General features: G+C 37.3%; 1 protein-coding gene across 1 annotated transcript; it reads right to left on the minus strand.

The window, feature by feature from the left end:
• On the minus strand, positions 1-15,361 carry LOC149735555 (sodium- and chloride-dependent GABA transporter 2-like). Its single transcript, XM_089878765.1, has 12 exons — positions 15,018-15,361; positions 13,906-14,040; positions 13,041-13,281; positions 11,159-11,291; positions 6,998-7,132; positions 5,862-5,965; positions 5,263-5,387; positions 2,890-3,002; positions 2,382-2,522; positions 1,792-1,995; positions 1,337-1,510; positions 1-1,024 (listed from the first exon to the last, which is right to left on the minus strand). The coding sequence occupies exons 1-12, from the start codon at positions 15,295-15,297 to the stop codon at positions 839-841; spliced, it is 1,971 nt and encodes a 656-aa protein (XP_089734891.1). The 5' UTR covers positions 15,298-15,361; the 3' UTR covers positions 1-838.
• Between the last annotated feature and the right edge of the window lie 1,296 nt (positions 15,362-16,657).

Here is a 16,657-nt window from a genome sequence, read left to right on the forward strand (position 1 = left end):
GACGGCGAAGAATTCTTTTATAAGAACAAAAAGCCAACAAGAAAAAACGGTAAGTTATAAAATGAACAAAAATTGAAATTAACAAGAATCGGTGAATAATTTGAAGTAAATGCAACTTAAAGAAGTTGTTAAAAAATAAAGAAATATTTCAGAAAAATTTGAAGAAAATCTGAAATGTTTCTTTAAACGTTATTGGAAGAAATTTTTAATCATGGTAAAATGCACACTGATATGCGACATATCACAGTTTTGGAGTGAAAATGTTTGAAACAGTGCAGTGCAGAAAAAACAGATTTGAGAAAAAAATCGAATCTGAAATATTTGTGTAGTACGCTTGTTCTTTCCAAACTGATTTTTTTTAAAGGTTATTATGTTTTAAAACAGCGGCGGTATTTAGTTTGTTCGTATGAGGTCTGAACTGCAATTAAGTCTCAGTATATGACTTTGCAAAGTTTTAAGACGCGAAAACACCAGTCACCGAATCTTAGGTTTGTAACAATATTTTGACGAGTATAAGCAACCGACATTTTAAAGGGAGAGGTATATGGACAATATGCACAAAACATCGCAGCTTTTAGAATTGTCCAAAGCAACGATCTAAACGGGTAAATTTCCGTTATACAGTGAAAGTTGCGATTTTAAATTTGGAATTTTTTTACCTTCCTTAAGCAGCCACATATGTATATTATCATTTTGGAATTGCTATAATGTTTAGTTTTAAATTCCCGCAGTCGCTGTAGCAGGTCGCCTTTAACAAGCTTTCTTAACGGAATAAAAGCTTCCTTATCCGAGATTCGAACCACCCGCAATTTGAATTGAAATTTTCACACCAGGCAGTTCATATCGAAGTTTCAATATCTTGTTTCATGTCCAGACTTGGATAGGGTGGTGGAGCGCTCCCATCTGATGAAGTTTCTTCATTCATGGCGATCTTTGCTTCCTCATCGTCGTCGTCAACCTCCGTAATAGCACAACCTCCTCCGTGAGCTTTCGAGATCGTTGGTTTACAAGCGTTGTCAAATTTCTGGAAAAATCAAAATCACGTAAACCATTTTTCTACAGATTTTTATATTAAATTTATGAAACTTTATAGAACGAGCGTTTTCAAACTCCTAAAAAACAAATATGTAAAAAAAATAGTAAAAGTTGTGTTATTAACAAATGATAACGGCATTATTAACAATTAACAACGGCTTTTTAGAGTCGTGAGGATACGGTTATATAACTTTGTAAAGTTTTCTGTTTACTACCAACATAGCATGAGTAGATGTCCCATATTCCCCCACCCTACTGTATATCAAAAACTCGGAACAAAACACAGTAAAACAAAACCCACTTCTCTCCATGTATTTCCCTTTGCTTTACACAGAATGTAGATCGCCCTTGCAGGAATCATGAGGATAGATGAGAGAGCAAGCCCCCACCCCAACACATGGCCCCACATAGGATAATGGTAAGTCTTATTATATGTAAGCGGTTCGTATTTGATGATGTTGAAAACCAAAATCGCCTGAAACAAGAAAAAAAATCAGTGACGGAACAGTTACATATTATGACGTCACAGAATAGGATGCTGACGTTACAAACTAATGACGGCATAAAGTTGTGACGTCATAAAGCAATGGCGGCACACAGGTATGGCGTTACGAAGTTATGTCGTCATGAAGCTAATGACGTCACAAAAATATGTCTACGTTAAGTTATGACGTCACACAATTATGTCGCCACGAATTTATGACGTAACAAGGGCATGACGTCACATAAGTATGACGTCACTTAGTTTTAACGTACCACGTTAAGCAGGGGGGCAAGGTATTTCCAGCAAATACGAAAGTATGGTCCCGGCCTGTAGCCAATCATGTCTTCGATGACGTCGTAAAATTTCTGGTCGCCATAAAACCAACCAATAGCAACGCATTGCCATGTAGCCGTCCATAGTAAAGTGAAACCGCTGGCACCATAGAAGTCGAATAGTTGGAGAATGTACATACCACCCTGAGTGGAAAGTTACGTTAATATTACGCCAACAACTGTATGAACCGGGTCAACTTTTTAAGTTTAATTAAAGCCTATTTTGCCACGATTCGTACGCTTGTAAGAAAGTTAGTTTTAATACGGTGTTTTTTTTAAATAAAAACGTGTTTAAAAAAAAAAAAAAAAACGGTAAGTAAAAATTTAAGAAGATTGAGTAATGGGCAAACTGTGACCTAAATCCCAGTCTCTGGCATGCTCTACCTCACTCATACACAAAATCCAATAAAAAAGGACAATTTAACCAGTCTATACATAATCGCCATTACACCACATTACCCTATGTTTACATCCGACATATTTGATTATAAATGTGATAAACAAATAATTGTATGGAAAAAAGGTCTTACCCTGGTCACCATACTGAGCCCAACCAGATAGCAAGCGAAACAGCCGACAGCCATGGATATTAGTTTCCTGTATTTTCCACCTCGGAAGAGGGTGGGGTAGAGGTCGCCAAGTGACGTAATAAGCGCCAGTGTGTCGGTCAACTGTGACGTCATAAAATGGTTAATATTTTTGAACTTGGACGATGAAATACAACAGTAAAATGTTATCACAGAACGTTTTGATTTAAAAATGTTTTTCTAAAAAACAAGATAAGAAAGAGATTTAGGTGCTAATGGTATCCCATCTTACCCCATAGTCAGTGGCGCAGCCAGGCTGCCAGGGGATGGATTAGGGGGTCGCAAACCGCCTTTTGAACCAAAAAAATAAATAAAAATTAATAATTAAAAAAAAAAATTAAAAAAAAAAATAATTTTTTTTTATTAAACCCCCCTTTAGATTTTTCTGGCTGCGCCACTGACCATAGTGATAAATAACCCACGAAAATAACGTATAATACTGATTGCTTACCAGTGTACTGATGCCGAGTAAGAAAATCATAATAAAGAAGAGACAAGACCAAAGTTGTGATACTGGGAGAAGAAGGACTTCTTTCGGATAAGCTATAAACGCAAGGCCGGGTCCTATAATGGAGCAAAGTATGTTAAAGTTAAACTACTTTGAATAGGAATTGTATTTTTCGTATATAGCAAGTTATAGGTTTAGTTAATGAATTAATACAAAAAATTGTATGTGACTTCAATAGGTAAAAGATTGGGTGCAATGAATTTGTGTAAAGTCACTTAGTTAGACATTACGTAATAAGATTTTACTGGCATCATAAAATGAGGCATGACGTAAAACGATTATGTGTGACGTCATTAAACTGTACGCTTACAATCATTATCTCTCGAAACGAGACTTTTGACGTCTCGAAACGAGACTTTTACTTTTAGCTGTGTCGGTGGCGCGAGGTGGCGCTGCGGATTAAGTTTATTAACCAGAATAGACCACGTGACAAGCCAGCTGCCGGCGACGCCGCAATTCCGCTTGTACAGTTTTAGCCATGAACACATTTGATGATGCAATGATTCATCATGTACGATGATGAGCGTTGCCCCGGACAGATAACTTTGGACTTTAGGGCAATAGATCATCATGTTGAACCGCATAATATACGCGACGTGGTATATAGTAGGGTGGGGGTAGACCGGACACCTTAAGGACATATTATCTAAATTTCCTGATCGTGTTTTAAACAATTAATAACGGTTTACGGGAGTCGTGAAGATACAGTTTTGTAATTCTTTAAATATTTTTTGTTTTCTACCAAATGGGACTAGAAAATAGTATAAAAAGGTGTCCCATCTTCCTTACCCTACTATACTTTATTATAGTAGGTTGGGACATATTTTAATTCTTCTTGCTCAATTGGTGGTAAACAAAGGGTATTTATATAAATATATAACCGTAGCGTCACTGTTTTAAAAGGACGTTGTTAGTTGTTTAAAACACGACCAGGAAATATGGGATTTAGGTACTAACCGTTTCCCATCTTACCCCACAGAACTATGGTATTTAATGCCTTTTTTGTATAATATAAAAGTTGAACATGATTAATCATTATTAAATAGATAACAGGGTTGGGCCGTTTACCGAGGATTTCTAATGACCACAAAACAAATCCTGAGTTTGCTTCGCACATAAAAAATTGGGTCATTCATAAAAGTCGGAAAATATTCTTTGAACATTAGTCATAAACGAAGTGAGTGACATGTCTCAAATTTGATCCAGGATTTTGTAATTTATTCTTAATAAATGTTGGCCTGCTATTACAACAAGTACTCTTTCCGTAACTATAAGAATTTTTTGACAAAATTTGCCCAAAAAATTATAAGAAAAACCCGCAGAGTATATTTGTATTTGTAAAAAGAGTTGCCGCCAGTTATTTTTTTTTTATAAAATATATTGAGTCTCAGTCCTACATTATGTAGTAGAGTGGGGTGAAAAGGGACACCTTTAGCTCACATTATCTAAGTATCCTGATCGTGTTTTAAACAGTTGAATGGTCTATGGGAGTCGTGGGGATATGGTTTTATAAGTCCTCTGATGTTTTTTGTTTACTACCAAATAGGACGAAAAAATTAAAAGAAAAGGTGTCTCATCTTCTCCCACCCTACTATATTTCTTTTATGACGACAGATTTAACTTTGTCATTATACGGCGCTTTGGGTTAAAAATGAGTCTATCTGTACTCTACCTTACATTATATAATTTAATTTATCATTTCGATTACAATAACAAAAATCGCATTAATTTAAACAACGAACTTACTTCAAAAGATCGTTGGTCAAAAAGCGTGGCTGTTTTAATGTATTGGTATTTCAAAGACAAGAATTTTTACCGCTGCGCGCATGAGTTATATATGCACCGTCACGGCTGCACTGCGTTTTCCTCGCGCACACCAAGTAAAATTTCGTTTTGGGTCAGAATTTATAAAAAGAAAATGCCTGATCAGCAAATAAACGTTGGCAAGTTAATGCTTGAGAATAGTTTAATACAGTGAGTGTTTGTTGTCAAATATGATATACAATTGTGGCGAATACTAACGCTTTAAAACCAACAAAAAAAAGAGGCCAAGGTTTTGTGGTTTAACAAAAAAAAATATCCTGATTGTGTTTTAAACAAATAGCAACGGTGTGTGGAAGTCGTGAGGATAAAGTTATATAATTCTTTAAATGTTCTTTATCTACTACCAATTGGGACGACACAATAGAAAAAAAAGGTGCCCTATCTTCCCCCACCCTATTATATATAAACTGTATGTTCAAAACGCCAAGACAAAATTGTACACATTATAGAATACCGGTATTTTTTCAACCGTAACCACAACGTTCAATCTACCTTTCTCTGCAACGTCTTTAACAGCAACGCCTTGTTCCGAAGCCATAAACCCGAGAGCCGCAAAAATTGCGAATCCTGCTAGAATACTGGTCCCACTGTTTACTGCTGCAATAATCACTGTATCCCTGTGGGTTAAAACGGGTCAGAGTCAAGTAACCGCATAATTTACTTACTAATTGCATAATTTAAATGGAAGTTAATGAACCGCTAGCATAAAAGAACTTTTAACGACTGTTATATAATTACTGTATTCATTTGCGTCACAGCGGGCAAATTAAACCGTTTTTATTGTCCGTATTTAATGTAGCGTTTTACAAGCTTGAGAAGTATTTCTATAGGCGTTTACCACAACAGCTGTAACTGTATTGTTTCAGTTTAATGCTAACATATGCGTCGCACAGAAACTGTTACACCAAGTTAGGTTATAAAATCATCAATTAATAGGAAAACAATCCCATTAAAGCTGATATTGACAAAAAAGAAAACCAAACTTATTTCAACTTAAACAGTTCCTATTAAACTGTTACATCACATTTAGTTAGCTTACTGAAATAATAGAAAAACAACTTTAAATGGTTGATAAATTTAACATGTTTTACCTTAAACAATTGTTATTGTACGCGTTGAAACTGCCCAGCGACACCAACACACCTATGCATAACGAATAGGAGAAGAAAACTTGAGTACCGGCGTCGATCCAAACCTAAAAAATAAAAAAATGTAAAAATATGGTAGGTGGGGTAATATGGTCCATGTTTTATTCCCATTTATCGTCCAATTCGGTACAGTAAAGTTTTTACAGAATTATTTGACCATATCTGCATGACTCTAAAAGAGCGTTACCAATCGTTAAAAACGCTTGCAGAAAATTTGGGATAATGTGTTCTAATAGAAGTATGGAACCCATTTTACCCCGAACCCATTTTACCCCATCTAAAAGGGCGTTATCAATCGTTTAAAACGCTAGTAGGGGAATTGGGATAATATGTTCCAATGGAACCTATCTTACCCCATGGCCCATACAACAATATACGTACCGACTTTTTCATTTATAATGACCTAATAATAAATCTGTGGTTTCATACTATAAGGTCCCAACCCAAAAGTATTAATTTTCATTTCATTTCCTCTGTAGTTTGTATTTTAGAGATAAGACATTCCCAGCCACACAGAATAGAATATTGATTAATAGGAACCGTCGATAACTGTTTGCTACAAAGACAGTTCAGTTTCTGCTGACGTCAAACGACTTAACCACGCTGATAAGATATTTGATAAATTTATTCGTATTTTTTAATGTAATATTTGAATAAAGGCAAGGGTTAGGGACTGTGTGTTTGTAAAAGAAATCGGAGCAATGGGTCAAATATGGCCTAAATTCTAGACCAATGACATACCACGCTGTAGTTCTTATCGAATTCATAAAAAAATGAACTAAAGTTTTCCAACCGAATAAAATATTGTAGGTTTTACACGCAGTTTAGTAAATCTGTTTTAAAGTATAGTAGGGTGGGGTAAGATGAGACATGTTTTTTGTTAAATGTTTAAAAAACGGGTAGGAAGTATTCGGTTTCGTTGCTAGCGCTATCCTTTTTTACCCCGCAGAACTATATGTTATGCATTAATACTGTGTTCTAAATTTGAAAGAATTATCAAACTTTTTTCGTTAAAATAAAAAAAAATGCATTATTACTGTGTTCTGAATTAAAAAAAATAATCAAACTTTTTTTCGCACCTCTGGTTCCCCTAGCTTGGTGATGTTGGGAGTTATGTAAAACTGGATCCCTTTCCATGCTCCTGGAAGTGTGACGCCACGAATGAGTAGAATGATCAGCATCACGTATGGGAAGGTGGCGGTGAAGTACATGGCCTGTAAGTTGAAGTAGGCGGTTAGTTACGTTGTTCGGCAGCAGTCAGTCGTGACCTACGCATAATATAGACTTACACGGTCCATTTAACGTTTAAACAAAGTTTATATATTGTTATGATGTAAAATTTAAAACGTTCTGTATAGTAGGGTGGGGGAAGATAGGACACCTTTGGCACATAATATCCAAATGTCCTGACGATGTTTTAAACAATTAATAGCGGTCTGTGGGAGTCGAAAGCATACGGTTTTATATTTATTTGAATGTTCTTTGTTTACAACCAAATGGAACGAGATAATAGAATGAAAAGGTGTCCCTATCTTCCCCCACCCGACTACGTATAATATTTGAATATATGCAAATTACGGCATACAAAGCTGTTCAATCGAATAAATAAACAAATAACATTTAATTGCTTTTGGATGACAATAATGTACAGTATTCTACCGAAAACAAAGATAAAACCGCTCGTTCTTACACGCAACTGCTAATTCCATTCGTCAAGCCACAATTTATAGTTAAGCCGCTTATAAACTTGTAAAATTACCCAGATCGTTTGACCGCGAACGCTTATCGTGGCTAGCCAACCGAAACATGTATTTTGTATCAGTATATTTTACTCCTCATGCTTTTCGGTTGGTATCATGTTCAATTTAACCGCAGTGTTAATCTTTATGGTTGTAAATACGAATACCAGAACGTTAATCTAACCGCTACATATGTAAATGTGAATGTAACTGATTACTGAGGTATTTTGACCACGGATGTTACGTCACAATCCCAATCAATTTTTACAAAAGTCCTTAAGCGAAAGTTAAAAGAAATTAAAACCTCCCAGCTTTTAAGATACTGTACTAAATGGACACCAGGACACGGCTCTTAAACCTAGCTAAACCAACAGTTACAACAATAAACTTTACGGGTAATTTACGGCTCTTTATATACAGTTAATTCACCATAGTCAGTTTTAATTAACATACTTCTTTTGTGAATTGTTTAACCACTGCCAGTTTTAATACAAACATAAAATTACTTTATATGACAAAAATGTCATCATTTTTAAACGTTTTTGTTCAAAAATGCGGTGTTTTATGGACTAACACTTTATAATTATACACATTAATTACATTCCTATTGGAAATTTAAATTGTTATATTATGATAGCATATCACTTCATCGTGATTCGTGATTAGTACCATGCCATTGTGAAATTAATTTAATAGATAGCGATATCCAGACAATGCAGTATACAAACATAAATATTTAAGTTCAAACCGCCAAGTTCGTTTCGTTCCTAAGTAACTAATGACGCAATGAAACGTTTATTCTTAGATAGGTAGTAAATTAAACTGCTGACGTCACAAGGGCACCTATGACGTCAAAAGCACATTGTTTTGCGGTGCCAAGACCAGTTGTCATGCACGTCTTTTAGTGGTAATCTAAAAGCGCTGAACAAAATATTTTAAATATTTTTGAGCAGCATTCGTTTTGGCACTAATGTTTTTTAAATAGGTAAAATTTATGAAGTTTCTAGCATAATTTTAACTAGCTAATATAAATAATGAGATTACACTAAATTTACGATCCGAAAATAAAAAACTTTAATTTAGAAGCGTTTTAACTTTAATATTTATATAGTACGGTGGGGAAGATGGGACACCTTTTCATAATTTCATTCTATTTTCTCGTCCCATTTGGTAGTGACAAAGAACATTCAAAGAATTATAAAACCGTATGCTTTCGACTCCCACAGACCGCTATTAATTGTTTAAATCACGATCAGGACATTTGGATATTATGTGCCAAAGGTGTCCTATCTTCCCCCACCCTACTATACAGAACGTTTTAAATTTTACATCATAACAATATATAAACTTTGTTTAAACGTTAAATGGACCGTGTCTTACAACTGCCATTAACCGTTGTTAGTTGTTTAAAACACGATCACGATATTTAGATAGTATGTGCTAAAGGTGGCCCGTCTTCCCCCACCCCATACTTTACAACGTAGCTTGGTAACATAAGGAGCTCTTAGAAGCTGTTTGCTTGGAACTAATCAACCACAAAGTGCTTTAAATGTGTTGACACGCTGTCAGGTTAATAATAACAACACGGGAGGCGTTATTTCCTTTTCCATAAAATTGAATCGATTTCTATTTAATTTAGGCAGAACCGCGAAAGCAACTCGATTTACCTTTTTTCTGGAAACTATGTGAAACCTGCTAGCAAGTAGGTTTTAATTAGTTTCATTTTCCAACGGTTATAACTAAAATTCACCACGTTTTATCATATAAATTGTTTTTTTAAACGGTGGACGATTTTTGCCTTATTTTTGTTTATTAGGTTAACAAATTTAAAACAAATTGCTGTCCTTATATAACAATTAGGCCTTTGAGTTTATTATTATTTAGCTTTTTTTGAGGGGCCTCAAAAAAATGTGTAAAGGTTTGAAAGTACGAATATAAACCAACTTATGAGACACGATGTTCTTAATAATTTCAACAAAGCAGATAATTTGAGCGATGCTTCTAAAATACTTTTGCGGATATTAAGTAAAGCGGAAATTGTTGGTATGTGAATACAATAGAAAGGCGTGGCTAAAAAAGACGTGAGTGAAATCTTTTTATCCCTAGTTGATTGTTAAAATATTATATTTTAGGCGGGTCCCACTTGAATTTGAAAAGGGTTGAGGTTGTCGTCATGAATAGACGAATAAAAAGAAAAAGAATTTTCCCTCTCGCTCTATTTGGCCTAGGAATTCGGCTGCTGATCGCTACCATCGAGACGCTATGGAAAAGTACTGTAAAAACCCCAGGCCACACAAGGCGCTACAGGGCCGAATAAGGGTTCCCGGTAACGGCTATTGGAGCCAGGCGCATGCGTGGGAGAATGAAAGAAACAAAGAATTGCTCCGCGGAAGTAATATGTAAAATAAAAGAAACTAAACTGTCGGTTCAGACGCTGTACAGAAATTTTCCTTAAAAATCTTGTGAATGGGCTGTACTGAATGAATGACGACTAGCACGGTTTATGCGACAGTGGGGACTTCAATAGGTGATTCGTACATGCTCGCGGCCGTTAAAGAATAAACGAAAAGCTTTACAAAACGCGCTATACCTCTTTGTTAAGTATTAAGATCTTAAACCGCAGCGCTATTTGCCTCTAACCCCTTTTTACGTCAGCACCTTAGAGGGAGAGGTTTCTATTGGAAGGTTTCGGCATGTTTCCTGGAACTTGTTTCGGTTACTACGTGGCTAGATATAACAACGAAGTGGAAAACTACTGGCTAGTGAACACGTAATTCGATCAGTGCCGGGCGCCGACTTTTCGACAAGAGTATTCCATTCACATTGAGTTAAGCAAAACCGGAGAATTTACCTTCGCACGGGCCTGTCCTTACGGTCTATTGGTTTTTTTAACTTAGGAAAACGACAGCGTAGCGCGGGCGGTGGTTTCAATGAGTTTAAAATCAGTTCAACGTCACGAAACGATTGGGAAACCATTGATGCAGAACCGGCGCCGGGGGAATTTGACAGAGTGAACTAAAAAGGTGCGGCATGTCCACCTACAGATCATACTTGCTGTTGTTGTTGTTTGGGCATTTATTTTCGTGACTCGCTTATTGTACGTCACTGCGGGGAAATGGTATTCGAGATGTGACGTCATTCTGAGGTCATGCGTGATTGAACAACTGGCTTGCGTGGTTATTGACCGCAACATGTCTACATTCCACCGGCAGTGGAGCGGTATAGAAGCACGTATTGATGCGAAACTATCTATCATATGGTAGGTGGGGTAAGATGGGACATCATTTTTCGTCCCAATTGGAAGTAAACCAAAACATATTTACAGAATTATACAACGTATACCCTACGGCTCTAAAAGCGTTGTTAACTGTTTAAAACACGAACGGAAAGTTTGGGATATAGGTGCCCACGGCATCCCATCTTACCCCAAAGTATACTATACAACCAATACAGTTAAAAGGGTACTTTTTGTACATTTGAGTCGCATATTTGCTCGGTTACCTTTCCTGTAGACTTGGTTCCTTGGAAGACAGTAAGATAACAAACGATCCAAGCGAGTAAAAGAACTCCAGCCAATTCCCATCGTAAACCTCCCAAATCTTCGATACCGTCGGTTATCTTTAACACGTAGTTTCTAAAAAGTAAAGACTGTGTTAGGAGGACAAAATAATCCGTTATCTGTGGCAAGGTGTTTCTTGGTAAACGGGACCAATAACAAATCATGGCTTGTTTTTATTACACGCAACGTTCGTTGAAAGCGATGCCTTGATAAAGTTTGTACAGTAGGAGTAGGTTGTGATAGCACGCCGTCATTTGAACGACCTCCCAAAACTTTAACTCAGCTTATGGCAGGATATCTGCTGTTTAATAATGAGATTCAAGCATCATCGTAAAGCTCGGGTCAAGTGGTGACATCGTTTGTGCTATTGCAACAGCCAGCGGCGGTACATCGTTTAATATATATGATTGTGACTTGGGGCGCGGAATTTTTAACATTAGACAGTTTTCTAAACTTTAGTTGAAAACATCTGTCGTAACATATGGGCCAACGGCGGCTTGTAGTTTTCCATGAATCGAAGTTAAAGCGTGATCGATACTAAACTATTTGTCTGCTACGTTTGAATATAAAACCCCCAGGGAGTCTGTTGGTGGCGGGTCATTGCTCAATTGAGAATTCAATTCAACAGACTGGAAATGTCGAATGGGCCTCAGACTACCGTATAATAGCGGCCTTGCATTCTTAAATTCCCGCCTATTTTTCACGCTTTTCAAAAATTGCTTGTTTAAACAACCTTAAATTGCGGTTTGGCGTAACGAAGTTCAGTAACCACGATTTAAACAACCGTTGAGAGCAAATGCCACGTGTTTATTACCACTTCCTCATACCGACGTAGACTTACCACGTGCTACCGGCATAGTTGGTATCAAATAACAGCCGTGATTTAATGTAAATAAAGCATGCTATGTGTTTATAGTAAAAAAAGACGCACCGGCAACGTGTGGATAGTAACGGTGACGCATAGCCAAGTCAGAGGGGAGGTCGTATCAGTCATTGAATCTAAAACCTGTTCGTTGTCAAATAGACAATGTAACTAAGGGGACGTATGGTGTGTATAGCTCTGGGAAATGACTACGCGCGAATAATCGATACCATTTACGCGCCAACACATAGCCAGCCAATGAGATCGATGGAAGGCTACTACGTCACGGAGTGGAAAAATACAACAGCTGCTGTAGCACGGATAAGGCGCGTGTAAATCCATAGCCACGTGTCGGCGTTACTGCGAACCGACATCGCACATTCAAAACGGCGTTTGGTATCACGGCCGTGAACTTATACCACAGTGGTATATGCTATAAATTATTAATGATAGAAAGAGCCGAAAGAAATGATAAAAGCGAACGTATTTACGACAATAAGGTTTAATTACGGCGTTTATTCGGGTATGCTTCCTTTTTATTTTGTGTTTCGGTCTCCCTACTCGACTACTGTTAAGTTAACTACCAACAACAGCACTTAACGGTTGAGTTACACTAATACATTGTAGTGGAAAACAGTTGAAAGGCTTCTCCGTTAGTTACTAAAAGAAACGCGTTGCTTTTTTTTATAGAAGTAAGTGAATGGGCTTGGCGAGACTACAATTGCTAAAAGTAGTTAACAAATAAATGTATTGCTTTGTCGGTACGCATCAATATATTGGTGATTACTTTTGGTTGGGCAGTGTAAAATGCCACATATGGAAATAATGACTTTGGTTGGTAGTTTAATAGACAAATACGGGTATTTCGTATGGGCAAGTACAGCGCGCTGTGGGTCCCTGAACGTAGGTCCAAATGCAAATCAATAGTTTGGCATACATATTACAAGTAAAAATGCACTTACTCCCAATATTCTTCAACTGGAAAGGTAAAATTTTCTCTACGTTGTTCCTCGGTCATGTTAAGCGATCGTACGTATGTTAAGTTGTCCTGACACTTGATCGGATCGTTCCATGTGTTGTTGCAATTTGCCCATGGCAATTCGGCCCTAAAGGACTGGAAAAGGTAGAACAGAGCCCAGGCTAGGATGACGGCGTAGTAGCAGAGTGTATAGAAGACGATGACTGCCGACGCAATACCGATACCTATAGCATGGGGACCCAATACAGTTAGATGTTTGTTTTTTGGATTTGTAATATTTAAGCCGATACCACTGTTTTTAATGACGCAGTGCTATTTTTTTGAAACGTGAACGCTTTTGTATGTGCATTTTATAACGAGGAACGATTTAAGCCAGTAGAACTGTGTACATTTCGTATTTAACTAAAAAAGCTATTTCCGCAAGCGATTTGAGAGTCTTAGAATCCAGCATATTTTATTATAACGTGGCTGATGTCTGTTCGTTGCATAATTTATTAATTTTGTCGCAGTAGGCTACATATGGGGCCCGTTGGACAGATTAATGCAAGACGATATTACAATGTGAGCTTAAAATGTGAGCTTACTCGCAGTGCTAGCTATACAAAACACCGTTCGTTGTGAATGTGTATTTAAAAAGGCCCGTGATGGTATCTTTTTCTTTGTTAGGGCTTCGGTCTCAACCTATTGTGTCAAAAACAGTTTCCTCTTGATCAATTAACATTTTACTAACGTTTCATTTGGCCTAAGCGTCGCCGGGCAATGACGCGAGAAGAGAAACGCGATTGATAGGAAAGACACGAACAACAAAGAATTCAAATAAACAGAAAATAAAACACAAGTGCTTTTACCTGATATAAGAGGACAAAGAGAGGTCCACGATTTAATGGCACCCAACTTCGTAAACTGACCAATAGCTACTTCAAGAAAGAAGATTGGCACCCCACTGATTATAACAACGATTAGATATGGGATAAGAAATGCCCCTGTGTAAAACAAGAAGCGTTAAATTTCGTATCGCGTTTAAGACAAAATTTGAACGATTTGATATGTAACAATGTAAGCACTAATAAAAATATAAGACGATGCACTTAAGTTTATTGGTGGTCTATTTAAATTGAACTCTTAGAAATGTCATATTTAATATCTGTATTTCGCCATACATCCAAGAGTTATTAAATTTGGCTGTTATATTCCACCGGGCAACGGAAAATTACAGCGTAGAGGAGTAGATGGTGAACCGGAAAAGTTGTGCTGTGCGGTGCCTGTTCGCCCAAACAGGCAGGACTTGACTTTATCTGTACAGCTATTTAAATTTCAAGGACTTGTTCATTTGGGTGGGGGCAAAATGGATAAGCTAACCGCTGTGTGCGGCGAAGTGTACTTTGTTTGACGCTCTGTGGTAGAGCTTTAAACGGCAGAGTGCTATGTTATGTGCTTCACTGGATGGATCCGGTTTGGCCTGGTTCTAAATCCGGTTCAGTTGGTATTGTAGTTTAATTATTTTAAAGCGCATTTATTCATTTGCAAGGATTAAAGCGATTATAAGTCTACGCCCAGATGCATTAAACGGTGGGTAAATACACGCGGCGTTAGCCATCCACTGCTACGAGCACGTCGGTTGATATGTTCCATAGTGACGAGTGATTAAACCGTAAAAATGTGCGATGTTTTTGCCAGCAATACAAGCAGAACATCAACACTACAGCGTTCCCAATTACTTCGCACATTTTCACGGCGATTTCCTGACAGGAAAAGCTTCAATCGTGTGTTCTAATCAGCGGGTCTATGCGATGTGACGGTCTAAATAACCGCCTCTTGTTAAATTGCGTCGCGCCAAGCAATTGTAATATGCAATAATCTAAAACTGTATTGATGTAGCAGACAGGACATATCCGCCTGGCTGAATACTCTAAGAGCGTTACTTAGTAGCGGGTAAAAAATATAGAAAAACTTGAATTACCTCCTCCGTTTTTGTAACACAAGTATGGGAAACGCCAGACATTTCCCAAACCCACTGCTGTACCGCAACACGCGAGTAAGAAGTCGAATTTTCCGCTCCATACATCTCGTTCTCTGAGTTTTTTATCCTTAGAGGGAAGACTTGAGTCTTCTGAGCCTATTTCTCCCTCTCGCTCCTCAACACGGTGTTTAATCAGTTGGGTTTGACTGTGGTTGTTAGTCAGGGAATCGCCGCTGTCCAAATGGTTTCCAAAACTGCTATCACAGTTTGACTTTGCCATGGTTCAAAGTAGTTAAAACAAACTTAAACAAGAATAAACTGAAAAATACCAATTAGATTCAGACGATACATCGTTACTATAAATACGCAAGTCACCAAAGTCACAATGAATATCGTAATCTAGCTTCAACATAATTCTGGTAACCATAATAATTTTTGTTTTCGGCTTTAATCTAAACTGCGGTGACTATACTGTGCGCTGAGTATATATAATTCTGTCGAAACAGAACTTTTTTTACGCACACACGAGGAAAAGGAATTTTTTTACCTAAAATGATTTGGCGCGAAATTAAAATGGATTGTTAACGTTCTGTTTTTATACTCTTCTTTGTTACGAAATAATGAAGGAAATACTATGGAAAAATACTGGCTACATAAATATACTATTTTCATAGGATGGTGCCTTTGTAATCAGTAGTCACTGAGAGTAACAGTGTTCCTTATTCCCTCGCCTTTTATATGGACTTTTTTATCTCTATGACTCACCAGCATTTTTTCGTAGTCACGTGAAGCGAAAGGGGTAATTTTACCGATAGTGTTTTATAACAAGGGTAAACTACCGTGTCACAGAGTACAGACTATCTTGTGACCTTCGAAACTGCTGCCTTTGTGGAAATACTACACAATTAAAAATCTAACTCTTTTATATAAGAGCTACGTGGACACCGACGCGTATACAACGTTATAATGTGTCTACAGTAAGATCGGCGGGATACATCTGCGTGTGCCTTTTCTCCGCGTGTCAGTAACAGCGTGAGTGAGCTATTTTAATTGCCCGTCTGCGACATCTTGCGAACAGATAAAATAAAGTCAGCGCCGTGGATCGACTGCATGGTTTCAGCGCTCAGACTGTACCAAACAAAACCGTATTAAATGCAACATGCTTCTACCACTATGGGCATGTGTTTCTCTGGGAAATACACTCAACGGAAATCCACCGCATTTAAACGGGTTGTATATCATTTTCTCGCCACGCTAGGATAAATGTCCATCATTTATCATTTGGGGGTAATGTGCTGAGTAATGTACCAACCACGGGGCCTAGTGAGATGCCGGTCAAATAAAATATCTAAGGTGCTATGGTTTAGGCAGCGTTGGAGCTAAGACTCCTGATAATGGTTTGGGGAAAATGGGACACCTTATTATTCTATTTTATCGTCCCATTTGGTAGTAAACAAAGAAAATTTAAATAATTCTAAAACCGTATCCTCACGACATTTATTGTCCCAGAAATCGTGTCCCTGATATTTTGGTTTTGACATTTTTATCTCGGTCATACATTTTTTTCTATATAAGCCCTTTTGTCTCGACATTTATGTTTGTAACAGACAATTTGTCTTGGACGTTTCAGTTTCCAGTTT

Source organism: Ciona robusta, chromosome 5 (genome assembly GCF_009617815.1).
Source record: "Ciona robusta chromosome 5, ASM961781v2".
NCBI lineage: Eukaryota > Metazoa > Chordata > Ascidiacea > Phlebobranchia > Cionidae > Ciona > Ciona robusta.

Bases quoted from the DNA above. Each gene is read 5' to 3' on its own strand.
- LOC149735555 (XM_089878765.1), bottom strand. From the start codon at position 15,297: ATGGCAAAGTCAAACTGTGATAGCAGTTTTGGAAACCATTTGGACAGC. The intron at 7,133-11,158 runs GTAACCGAGCAA...TTCAACTTACAG, and splicing joins GAACCAAGTCTACAGGAAAG to GCCATGTACTTCACCGCCAC. The intron at 5,388-5,861 runs GTAAAACATGTT...TTTAACCCACAG, and splicing joins TACAATAACAATTGTTTAAG to GGATACAGTGATTATTGCAG.